Genomic DNA, 13641 nt, shown 5'->3' on the forward strand with positions numbered 1-13641 from the left:
AGGATGTAGAAGAGTCAGAAGTGAAGTGGAGCCTGGGAAGAAGGGAGGTGTAGGGGGGAAGTTGGTTTTAGTTTTATTTCTGACTATCCTACTCTGTTACAATTAATTGGGAATAAATTAATTTCCTCAAATTTATTCTGTTTTGCCTGTAATGGTAATTAGGCAAGTGATCTCCCTGTCCTCATCTTGACCTATGAGAGCTTTTCATTGCATTTTCTTCCCCCATCCTGTTGATGGCGGAGGGAGTAATAGAGTGGCTTGGTGGGCACCTGGCAGCCAGCCAAGGTCAACCCACCACACATCTGCTACAGCTGCTCATCTCATAAGTCTTCCAGCCTGTAAAAAGACTTAGCCAGAAGAGTGGAGCACAGCTATTAGAGCAACAGTCAACAAAGCAGAATTTAAATCTTTTCTAAAGACAGAGCTGCATCAACTGGGTGTTGGTAGGACAGTATCTAGAGTGTGAGAGTCACCTTGAAAGGGACACCATAAAATTAAAACAAGTGAAATCAGTAAAGGAAGTACTCCTATACAAAGGCAACACTAAATGGGCAGATACCTGAAATAAGAAGGGACTTGAATGAACTCCTGGGAAAGAGGGAGTCTGCTCTCAACTTTTTTTTTTTCCACCCTCCCAAACATCTTGGGTCATGTGTTCTTACAGTAATTCTGATTTATCATACACACACACATTCATAGAATGACAAACTGATGTAAGTAGACTAACTTCATGTATGAAAACCATTTGCATGGAAAACTTCTACGATGCAATTATTGCCATTTTCATTTATTTTGATGTGCTTTGTCAGTGAGAAACAAAAGCAGCTACTGTAGCTTAGCTGCTCAGATCCTGGTATGACCCAGATTCAGATTTGATTGCTTGTCTTTGTCAGATCACTCTACAAAAATTTTAAATCTTACAAAGACAATGGGAAATCTCAGCCAAATAAAATAAAAATAGAAGGCTGGAAGCAATCCTAGCACCAGCTTTCTCTGTTGTTCCAGCCACCCAGATTAGCCAAGACACTAAAAATATGTCTTGAATCAGCAGTTCTGTGTGTGTGTGAACTGTTCACTCAAGGAAATACATTGCCTGTAGAAGTTACAGTGTAGTGGGCATCTGTTACCTAGTTTTACGGATGACACAACCATTTATGCTCTCCATTAATGAAGAGCTCAAGAAGTCTTGAAAAACATGCCTAAAATACTGTATATCTCCCCAGCCTAGGCTTGAGGAGACACAGGTGTGGGTAACTATGCCAGAGAAGTCAGGTCCTCCATGCCCACCCACAGAGGTGGGGCACCACGCACACTAGACCTCTCATCAAAACTCCTTGCGCAAAGGTAGACCTCAAATCCTTAAGATGAAAATTATCATACAAACAGCAAAATTATAAGCACTTCCATGTATTTAAAAAAAAAAAAAAACCACAAAACTTAGATTTACTCTGATCTTTCACAGCTATTCCACAAAGTCTTGGAAAGACTGATATGGAAAAAAGAAGAAAAGCAAAACATCTCATATTCCCCAGGACCTCCATTACCACCACAATGTAAAATTACCTCTCCGGCCCACAGAGCAGTTCACTGTCTACACAAACTGTAGCAACAAGAACAGAGTAAGTTAGGAGAAACCCACCAGAAGAGTCAACAGCTTGGTAGTGTCTGTCATGGGAGAGCAACACTCAGGTATCCACCTCAACCAAGGCACCTCATATTATGTATCACAGCTACTCTCCCTGGTAGTGAATCCTATCCTTAAGATCAGAAACCCAATGTAAAAGTTCAGAAATTCCTTAAACAAGTTACAGTTCTGGCAAATCAAATGGGAAAAAAAAAACCCCAAAACCCCAAACATATAGGCTGGCATGATCAACTGTAAAGACCCTCTACCACTCACAGCTTCATGTACCTTTCTTAAGTAATTAAGATGATTACTGATCTGATCAAATAGCTTCCGGGCTCCAACACACCAAGCTTTGTATATACATGGGAAATAAAAACATTTTTCATTTTCCCAAAAGTGGTTTTTTTTCACTTCAGCAGATTTGCCAGGACTCCAAGAGCAAGCCCCAGGAACTTGGAAGCTCACTCGGAGATGCCCCAGACTGCAGGTGCCTCAGGCTACAGAGCACTCATAGCTGCCTCAGACAGGAAACCAAGCAGGTTTCAGTGGCCCTTGAGCACAGTTCTGTCAGATTTTATCAAACTAAAAGGTTCTTCCTGAGTAGCTTTTTGGCTTTGATGATTTGGTAAGATAAGAGTTTTGTCTGGAAAAAAATTCCAATTATATTGATGGATAATATTTGGAATTTATACTACAGGACCATACTTGTCCTGAGGGGGTAGGAGGTGGGGGTGGAGGAGGGGAATGCCATGGCCTTCTGGCTTTCTTCACACTTTCCATAATCCCTTTAACATCGTATCATGGGGTCCCCCATTTCAACCCCCTTTCTTCCCTTCCCATGTTCCCCACACTGTCTCATGCCAGAGACATCTGTGTCTGAGAACCTGCATCTTTCAATTTAACCCATCTTCTTACACACACAAACCTGTGGACCCCTTGTTCTACTCTTGACAGCACCTTTCCCAAGGTCTTCTTATATAAAAGACCCTCTCAGACGCCACCAGGATAACACCCCACTGCATCTTCTCTGTGTGCTCCTTTCCTTCACCCCACAGTAGATACTAAACAGATTCCCAATTCCTTCTTCTCCCCTTCTGCCAGGGCTCCCCTCTTGCCCCTCATACTTGGGGCTCTTGAACATTACCCTTCCAACTGTCCCTCACACTTACCCCCCAAGTTTAGTATTAACAGCAACACTCATTATGAAAAAAACCCATTAACCCACTGAAGCAAAGCTGTGTGTCAGATCAGCTGCTGTAGCTTGACCTGAAAGCAGTTTCCAGGAATGTACTGGGAGAGAAACAATCACATGTCAAAGGAGCCTGATGAGAGAGCAGGAGCAAGGTACCACACTCATCCTCCCAGCCCCAGCCTGCAAATCTTGGGCTATGCAACACTCTGCATGCAGCACCAGGGAAAGGGAGAGACAACCTAACAGCAAAACAGTCATAATCAAGGAAGCAGGAATATTCTTTTTACAGATTCAGCCAATATATTATTCTCTCCCTCTTCCCCCCTTAAGAGCAGACAAGAGTTTTCATGGGTCATTCTTCTAGTGGTTTCCTGTTCAGCCACTAAGTCCAGAGGCTCAGAAGCCTAACAGAAAGGGGAAGAAGTGCTGGTGTCTTATATAGCTCTCCACCATGAGATCTGCTTATCTGGTTTGGATTTTTTTTTTTTTCTTTTTTTCTTCTTAATGCATCGACACAGCAGAGCTCTGGGCTTCTTTCTTTTTAAGTGTTCCCACCACCAAACCACAGCCTTTTGAAGATACAGCAATTGCCAGTTTCACTATACTCAGAACAACAATTCTGACTGAGCCAAAAAACTGAGTGTAGGTGTTGCTCGCTTGTAGGCAAATTGTTTACAACTCACTCAGCTTTTTTGGATCAATGGAAACAAGGAGCGGCAAATCTGCTTTCTGAGTTAGAGTGAGCAATGAAATGGGTACATTGCCCTAGCTTTAACAAGCAAGACAAAAAACCACCAACCCACTAACAATCGTTTAATGCATGACAAGCTTGATGTGTCATCTGCCCCTGCCTATGGCAACAGTCTCGTAGAAGAAAGATGAAATAGAAAGAGAAATACTCACGCATGTCACCAATCGCTCCTTTTGTGACATTTGTGGCTTTCCTTACTGTCACAGTGAATACATGTGAATACTGGTGTTCCACCTGGAAGTCAGAGAGTTAGAGGTGATTAAGCTCCAGAACCAAAAAACTACCTATCAAAATAGGTTTCATTTTGTCCAAAAACAGAGAGAGAAATCACCCAGTCAAAATGTAAGTGAAACTCATACTGGATAGAGCATCTTAAAGCTGAACTGCACCCTGTAGCTTTACTGAAAGGTCAGACCTTATACTAGGGTTGCTTGATTTTCCTGCAGCCACACCTACTAATCTCAATGAGTAACACTCCTCCTCTCTACAGAACCTGCTTTAAGGCATTTAGTCAGTCAGGGACAACTTGGCATGGTAAGAAAAAAAAATAAAAAGGGGGCTATTCTACAGTGTGCTTGTCTTTGTAATTACCTTCCCCCAATAAAAAGAATGGGTGGAATTATTTCAAAGTATATGTTCTGGAACAGATATATGCATGCTGCACATGCAAGGGATATAGTTAGCAGTGTATGGAATATACCTTTTTAGTACACACCAATATTCAAAGCGCAAGTGTCCTGAAGACAATGGGGGGAACATGAAAAGCAAGCTGTTAAAACATTCACAAGCAAATTTCATGCAGTTTCTGGAGCTTCCTGTTTCCTGCAAAACCCAAGCACAGAGCAAGTCTGTCCTAAATGAACTAGGGAAGTAGAAAAAGGTGTTAAATTAAGAAACAAAAGTAAAAGCCTTAATGAAAAGAGGTCAGTAACTCACATCTATTGTTACTTTATCTACATAGCCATGAGTTTGACCAACCTACTGAACACCGTTACAAGAATCACCACGCATATTGCACAGCAGACAACATTGGCCTTTACAGGGACACAGTACAGAGCTTGTGGGTAAGTTAAGTTTTATGCATTAGAACCAGGATCAGTTCTAATTGCCTCTCAGCACTTACATCTACACTACTATCTTAAAACCAGTCTTAAGACACTCAAGCTGCCTGACTGCCCACAGTGCCTAGACATTGACTCATGCACTGGTACAGCCTGGAGATAGCCAGCTCGCTCTCCTGCAACAGAAACTTGGGCACTAGGAGGGGACCACCTCACACCTGAGCTCTGCCTCTGCAATGAGCATCAAGTCCAATCTGCCCGGCTCTTACAGCTCAAGGCACTGTATCAAAAGCGTACCTCCTGTGGGACCTCAAGTAGTCACCTATCATATACAGCGGTACACCTCTACCTCAGATTTCCATTTCTAAAACTGAAACAGTGATATTTTCTGTCTTTTCCTAACCACCCATTTACTTTGTGAAATACATTGAAATGCCTGCACATCAGTTATTAGGACCAAAACAAATAAGCAAATATTAAAGGTCTTACAACATATTCCAATCAGAAGGAAAAGTACCAGAATCAGGAAGTTCGCTGACGTTCATGCTTATTCAGGCTGTGCCTGCTGCTTTCTTGCTATGTTTTCATCTGGATAGTTCCCTGTTTTTTTTTTTTTTAAACCCCCCTTTTAAAAGGACCAACAGATAAGCCAACAGAACCCCTCAATCCATACATGGCTTAGTTTTCAACAGTGGCACATGCCTCTGTTTAAGCTACTGCTGCTTCAACTGTTAGACTTTGTAAGGGCCTTCAGGTGGTTCTCATAACTATTTCAGAATGGGCTGCTTCAGCCAAGCCTCATTATTTCACATCTACAACATGCTCACACCCAGAGACTAGAACCAAATTGGATCCCTCTAATACAAATAAAGAAAAAAACATGACAGTTTCTTATAGGTTATATATAATTTTCTCAAAAAAAGAAAAGTGCAAAAAACAATCTTCTAGAGACAGCAAAAGTGGCTTGCAAATCCTCAAGTAACAGCTGAGTCAGAACATATTAAAAAACAACACAAGTGATACCAACAAGCTCCTCCACAAGTCTGTAGTATAAAGACCTGCAAAGGCATAGCCACATCACCATGGCAAAATATCTAGGAGAAAATGCCCACAGTGATACTGAGGGTATGACTTCACTGCAGACACTGGCTGACCCAGACACTGAACTGTTGCATCTTTTTTAAGGCTGTAATCACCCACACATTGTGACAACTGCTAGAGGCTCATTTCATGATAGTCTGCCCAGCAGTAAATTTCAACTCTGTAATATTTCCGCTGTAAGCTGTAGTTGTCAGGTTCAAAGAACAAGTAAGCAGGCAGGGGGAAAACTGTGGCAATGTAAACTGTTCACTTACAATTGGTATACCGAAATCGTCATTGCACAGCAAGCAGTTCACCAACTGCAGTAAAAATGGAATCCATACTCTAATCGATTCTCCCAGATGGGACTGTTAACTCACCTCAAAAGTATCAAACCCAACACAATGGGTTTAGATATAGGAATTCAAAGTTGTTAAGAAGCAACACATGTTTACAGCCTGCCTTGTGCTGACATGAAGACATACCAATGATTTTGTGACATCCATCACCTTTTGCATTGCATCTTCCAAGAGTGGATGGATGAACTTCTCTCTGAACAAACCTCTGCCTCTGCCACATGGCAAAAAAAGTCCAGAGTCCATCACAGCAGGATAAATGGGGATTTTAGTGGGTATCTGGGAACAGCTGGTACTAGTGTGAACACAGCTATGTAAAGTTACCCCAGCTGTCATTTACCCTGCTTAAAGAATTTTTACAAGCTGTGAATCTGCAGAAAATGACTCTCACTGTCCCTCGTTTTCAGTTTGCTTCCTGAAAGTGCTCAAAACTGTTTTATCAGTGTGTGTCACCTTCACGCACACACCCCCACCAGATCGCTGAAGTGTTGGTTTCACAATGCAGCACTGGCCCCAGAGTTTGTTCACACAGTCTGATGTAGTTCCTTTGTCATATACAACCTTATAATTATGAGAAACAGACCAAACACACCACCCTTCTCCTTATTCTTAGCTGTTAAGAAACAGTCTCACTAGAGGCCACAGATCAGAGATCACTGAACATTTAGCAACAAAGAGGATGGAGTTGTTATTAAATTACAAGTATGGGACATGGGCGTGCTGGATTTAGTTCTCAGCTGCAACATGGAACTCATGTGCAATTCTGGTGCCCCAGAATCCTGGCTGTAAAATGGATACTACAAGATGCTCACTGACAAAAAGCACTTCTGTAAAGTAATTTTCTGGCATCTCCTAGCCCTACTCATAAAACCCATATGCCTAAATAAAATGCTTACCATCAAAACAAGGCCAAAACACCACTTACTAGCATATTCTCATTACAGCACTACAGAGATCATTATTACTTTCTATTGTAAGTTGATAACTGTTTTGCTAATACTACCGTGAGAACTGCTTTTTATTGACTTAAGCAGCAAACCCTGTCATTCCAGCTGTTGTTCTGCAAGAAAGTTAAGTTTGGTGTAAGATCTGATCATAGAATCATAGAATCGTTTAGGTTGGAAAAGACCTTTAAGATCATCCAGTCCAACCATTAACCTATACTACCAAGTCCACTCTAAACCAATCAAGGGTAGACTAGACTAAACCATGTCCCAAAGTGCTACATCTACCAGTTTTTTTGAACACCACCTCCAGGGATGGTGACTCCACCACCTCTCTGGGCAGCCTGTTCCAATGCTTGACTACCCTGTCCGTGAAGAAATTTTTCCTAATATCCAATCTAAACCTCCCCTGGTGCAGCTTGAGCCCATTTCCTCTCATCCTATCGCTAACTACATGGGAGAAGAGACCAACACCCACCTCACTACAACCTCCTTTCAGGTAGTTGTAGAGAGCGATAAGGTCTCCCCTCAGCCTCCTCTTCTCTAGGCTAAACAATCCCAGTTCCCTCAGCTGCTCCTCATAAGATCTGTGCTCCAGACCCTTCACCAGCTTTGTTGCCCTTCTCTGGACACGCTCCAGCAACTCAATGTCCTTCTTGCATTGAGGGGCCCAAAACTGGACACAGTATTCCAGGTGCAGCCTCACCAGTGCCCAGTACAGGGGGACAATCACCTCCCTGCTCCTGCTGGCCACACTATTCCACATACAAGCCAGGATGCTGTTGGCCTTCTTGGCCACCTGGGCACACTGCTGGCTCATGTTCAGCCGGCTGTCCACCAACACCCCCAGGTCCTTTTCAGCCAGGCAGCTTTCCAGCCACTCTTCCCCAAGCCTGTAGCGTTGCATGGGGTTGTTGTGACCGAAGTGCAGGACCTGGAACTTGACCTTGTTAAACCTCATATCCTCCAAAATGAATGTGAGTACACAGAGGTCTGGCAAAACAGAAACATTATCTTCTTTCCCTGCGCCTCACCCAAATAACACACAGAGGCTTATAATTATAGTTATTAATATTTGGCTATAATCACATGCTTGGAAGAAATTTGCAACTACTAAAATAAACAATCTCCCTCTTAGCAAAAAAAAAAAAATACTCAGAGATTCACAGGAAGCTCAAAAGGATAGATCTTTTCTTACCCCAAAATAAACGTTCTTCATGCAACTTAAGTGCAACCAGAAATTAAGGCAATTTTCCAATTAGGATCCAGTTTCTAAGGGTGTTAAGAGGCCTAAATATCCATATTAACAGCTAGCACAACTTTCAGAAGCATTTTTTGGTTAGTTTTTAGAAAGACTGAGTTCTAAAGATGCCCTCTGTAAATACCACAAGAAATGTATTGACTCTGAATACCTTTATAAATCCAGCCCTTGCTAGTTTAGATGACTAAGCTGCATTTTCTAAAGTGACTTATGTTCACCTTAAGTCTTGATAAAAATCTGTACATTGCCAACTCCACAATTACTTCTGAAAAATAGACAATGTTATGTAAATCACTTAAACATTGCAACACTGAGTGGAGCAACATCTGCATACCTTTAAAAACCTAAGCCAGGTTAAAAATTTCAGAAGCTCACAATTAACTCAAAAACCTAAATCCTATCATCCAAAGTGACCTAGCTTTACATATGTGTTTCATTTCACTTCCTCTTTCTCCATAAATTTAGAGAAGAAAGGAGAAAGAAAACTTTTCAATATGCCCTCTCTGAACATGGGTTTTCTGAATTACAGAAACTCCTGTGCACAGTATTCACTCTGTACTGGTTCAATGCACAAGGTTTTCCAAGTATGCTGCACAGCTATGGTTCAATATCTCCTGTTCGCACACCACAGCTCTCCTTCTCTTTTTACTCCTCCTCTTGCCCCCTTTGTTCCTCTCCCACTTTTGACTGCTTTTTTTCCTCCCACTAAAATTCCCCTAATTATCTGATTTCCTCTGTTTTACCTATGACTGCATTTGTATGTACATAAACACCATTACCTTCCCACTACGTGACTGGGAAACAGAACAACATGCTAAGACCTCCTGTACCACAATCGGGTTTTACCTACGAACTTTCTGCACTTAGTGAGAAAGCAAGGGATTTGCATGCATTGAATGTAGTATTTTTCATATCCCAGAATGCCCAGTCACAAAAATGTAACTCAATCAGGAGATATACTTGCACACAAAATACCAATCAGGAAGCTCTAGTATAGAAAGCTTGTGTAATAAGTATTTATTACTCTTACTTTCTTAACATTAAGGACACTTGAGCTGACAATTGGGCTGGACAAAACAAAATGTTTGCCTGTTTTCTTAAGTAAGAGATTTGCATAAAGCTTATGCTCTTCTTTCACAGGGTATTACAATTAAGACAAACATTTGTGCGTGTACACACACACAAATGTCATCTTGAAGTGATTTCTCCCATTGTTATAATATTCATCCCACGCATCAATGTAACTGAAGACGTGCTATACGTCTTAATTCTCTATTCTCTGAATCTAAAAGCATTTTTAGTACAGTCATTTGTGCCGTACCTGCAGTAACTTTGTGAATGCCTTATTTTATTCCTTCAAGTCTTTCATAAAATGAGGGGATAAAAAAAAAAATAAAGAGATCGGAAAACACATAATAGTTAACAGAAGGACTTTTGGAAAATGCAGAACTCTTCTGAGTCTTTCAATTGCCAACTGTCATTAAAAATTCAAGATTTTGATATTGATATGAGCCTGCTGCCCTTGCCTGTTCTAAATTTTAGTAAAACTTTCTATGCAATTTCAGTTTTCGAATTAAGAAACCTCAAAGATTTCTATCCACTTTTCAAGCAATTACAGGATCAGCTCTTGCATTAACAGTGTTCCTTCCTGCATTAGCAACATTCCCACAGCAGCAGTTCAGCATTGCCAAAGGACTGTAACTACATATACTTCTAAGGCTCCATTTTGTTCATTATAGTATATATATTGGTATCAAAAAAGATCTTCTATGTGAATGATTCAATGAAATATAACCAAGTGCCTCAGAGACTTCTCCCCTAAAGGTACAGATCAGATCAAGCATTCCATCCAGGAGAGGGCACTGATGCAGAAAGGAGTAAGTTAGCGTATTGTTTTAACACCATTAAATACAGACATCAACCTGAAACTTGTCTTTACAGAAGCGTTCAGAACTACAGAACGAGTGAAACACAAGTTTGACATCTGCTGGCTGCAAACTCATGTAAAGGATGTGACTGTGTGGGGTAGAAACCACATAATTGATAAGAGATCATTTCAAGGAAGCATACACTGTATTTTTAGCAACATAAATGCTCGACATTATGACAAGTGTATGGTAACTATCACTTTTCCTGCCATGAGATTCTGGGACTGTTACAAAAAGTGCTTGATATGAACACACCCATCTTGTTTCAAGATTTCAGTTTGAGCAGAATTACAATTTCAGTGTTTATTTTGGAAAGACACTCAAGCAAAAGATAAGAGTGAATATTACAGCTGCAAGCCAGCATTCAACAAGCTGCTGAGCCACTCCACCAGCTTGCCATACAAAGGGCAGTTCTGCTCCCATTTCCCTTCTCCTTCCCTTGCCCCTACTTCTCTATTTATACAGGTTGTGCTCACATGGTTGTACCCTTATCTTGGGCCAGCTCTGACAGCAGAGAACTAATCTGTTGCACTGAACTGTTTTTCTGCCAATTCAGCAAGGTCAATTGGCTCGCTCTGATCAGATACGTTCGAGAGCTGGTACAAGGGATGCAGCAGGAACACTGGAATAAAGCAGGAAGGAGGGAGCAGGAGCTTTTGGCAGCGGTGCGCTGTTGAGTGGCACAGATCATTTCACTGACCTTTACCTAGAGTTTGCAGGCTGTATTTTGAATATTCTCTTTGAATCAACATCACTGATACACACTGGTTTAAGATCCAAATATCCAAAATTGCCAACTTTTCCCTTTTCATCAGTATGGATAGAGAGATAAGAGTTATTAGGTAACTAGAATTGTACAAAAAAAATTGTACCATAAGGGAGAAAGTTAGACACATGATGAAGTCTACTTTTGTAGACTACAGTTCAGTTTGACAATCAGCATGTGGAAAAACTTGTATGAAATAGTCAACTCCTGGCACTTTGATGAAATACTTTGAACAGGCAAGTCCTTTAGAACAATACCCTACAATATCATACCCATGGGGTTGTTAGGAGCCCACATTCCATTTTGGCCTACACATGAGCAACTACACTCAAACCTTCAAAAAGCTCACTTGAGTATTTCATTCATATAAATGTGTGAAGAAATTTGTTCTAACCACACTTACCATTTCTTTAAGGAATTAATGATAACTAATGCTGTGTGCTTATTTAGAGTAGCTTCTAATAGGATACATTATATGAGACAGTATATATTATACAAAACCGTATACATAGAAGATTCAAAGCTACTTACCACAATGTGTTGATAAGGATCTATGACGGACATTTTTGCCTTAATTTTTATTAAAGACAACTGTCGAATGTCCACTTCAATTCCACAAGGAAGACGTTTCCCAGTTTTTCAAAGCAGAGTTCAGTATGACAGATCCTTTAACTATTAAATAATGAAAAAAAAAAAAAATTAAAATTCTTGTGTTCCTTTTAAACTATATTTTATAACAGAGCAAATGAGTTCCTCCACTTTAGGATGGTTCCCACAATTGATCTGTTTACCAAGAACTTAATTTCATATAAGTTATGGAGGTATAGATATTTACTTGCCTGAACTAGAGAAATTTCTTGCACTTATTTCCTGTACCTCAGGGTAAGAGCACGAACCAAGTATCTTGAATTTCAATCATCCAAGTGTTTCTAGCAGCTCTACAGATAAACAAAAGAATAGAGCAATGACATTTATCCATTACATATATTCAAATGTATATGCTTCCATGCACTATAATCCTAGTTTAAAAAAAAACCACTCCATGTTTAGTTAATAGTCTTTTTACTGTAGTGACAGATTCTTGGTTCCCACGCTTTGCTTCTATATTAAGATGCTCACATGCTCAGGACAGGACAGAGATGAAGTTTCTCTTTGTGTCCTCCTCCCTATACAAGACGAGGTACAAGGATATGTCCTGCACTGACACTAATGGACATGAATTTTAGAACTGAAAAGCCAGTTGGAGACCGTAAGCACGATAGTCAGCAACTTGCACCAGACAACTGCAACCCTCTGTGTAAGGGTCCATTTAGCCGTTTTAACACAGCTTTCATACCACCTTCACTTTGAAAGCTTTTTCCACAAACAGCAAATTCCCAAAGTCACACTAACTGCATGTAAGACAGTAACAGAAAACAAATTCCAGCATCTAATCCGCAGCAGGATTAGTTCACAGGAGAGTTCATTTGGCAGCTGCTCATTTAACTATAAATGAGCAGCAATAGTGCCCTCTGTAAACCTGGGAAGGGAATTCCAGCTGAAGCTGTGTATGACCTTCCTGGCCACCCCAGTTGTCTACAGAGATCCACAAGAGGCTTTGATGGGCAAACTGCAAACCAGCTGGCAGGATATAAACAGGTTCTTCATAGGCCACTGTTTTCTTGTCATGGTTTAACCCCAGCTGGCAACTAAGCACCACACAACTGCTCACTCACACCCTCCCCCCAGTGGGACAGGGGAGAGAACCGAAAGAGTAAAAGTGAGAAAACTCATGGGTTGAGATAAGAACAGTTTAATAATTGAAATAAAAGAGCAAGAATAATAATAGAATATACAAAGCAAGTGATGCACAATGCAACTGATCACCATGCACCAGCTGATGCCCAGCCAGTTCCCAAGCAGCAGCCACCCCAGCCAGCCTTCCCCCAGTTTATATACTGAGCATGATGTCATATGGTGTGGAATATCCCTTTGGCCAGTTTGGGTCAGCTGTCCTGGCTGTGCCCCCTCCCAGCTTCTTGTGCATCTCCAGTCTTCTCAGTCAGTAGAGCATGAGAAGCTGAGAAGTCCTTGATTTACTGTAAGCACTACTTAGCAACAACTAAAGCATCAGTGTATTATCAACATTATTCTCATACTAAATCCAAAACACAGCACTGTAACAGCTACTAGGAAGGAAATTAACTCTATCCCAGCTGAAACCAAGACATTTCTGAACTTTGTGAAGATTTCTACTGAAATCAGGGGCCACCAGAGGTCTTAAACTTCAGAACTGTTTCCAACCATCAAAGTAAGTATATTAAGAGAGGTTACTCCTTTCTGCATCTAAAAAACCATGGAAACTGCTGGACAGGATCAGTTCTCAGATTCACCTGGACCACAGTCAGACCTCAACCATCAGCAGAAGCTTCAGAGTGAAAAGAAAAGCACTGTGTCAGGGCTTGGTCTCAAGGAAATGTTTCCTAATCCCCAATTTTGAAAGGGCAGAATAAGCCCCGAAGAATGATGATTTATGTCACTCCCAAAACTCTTGCTCTTGAGCAATTAGATGCAGCCATTTCCATAAAAATTTTGTTTCATTATGATCACTAGAACATTACGATATCCCTTCTTTGATCCTGCCAGCTCTAACAATAGCTTGAGGCTAGAAATTACCCTGGTTTTATTTGGTTTTA

At 40.9% G+C, this 13641-nt stretch overlaps 1 protein-coding gene across 1 annotated transcript in view; it reads right to left on the reverse strand.

The window, feature by feature from the left end:
- PLA2G4A (phospholipase A2 group IVA) overlaps positions 1-11530 on the reverse strand; it is a 74876-nt gene extending 63346 nt beyond the window's left edge. The window contains exons 1-2 of the mRNA XM_075711067.1: positions 11498-11530; positions 3723-3804 (exon numbers count right to left, since the gene is read on the reverse strand). Of these exons, the coding sequence (XP_075567182.1) occupies positions 3723-3804; positions 11498-11530 (115 nt within the window). The remainder of the gene's footprint in view (positions 1-3722; positions 3805-11497) is intronic.
- Between the last annotated feature and the right edge of the window lie 2111 nt (positions 11531-13641).

Source organism: Pelecanus crispus, chromosome 5, assembly GCF_030463565.1.
Source record: "Pelecanus crispus isolate bPelCri1 chromosome 5, bPelCri1.pri, whole genome shotgun sequence".
In the NCBI taxonomy this organism is placed as follows: domain Eukaryota; kingdom Metazoa; phylum Chordata; class Aves; order Pelecaniformes; family Pelecanidae; genus Pelecanus; species Pelecanus crispus.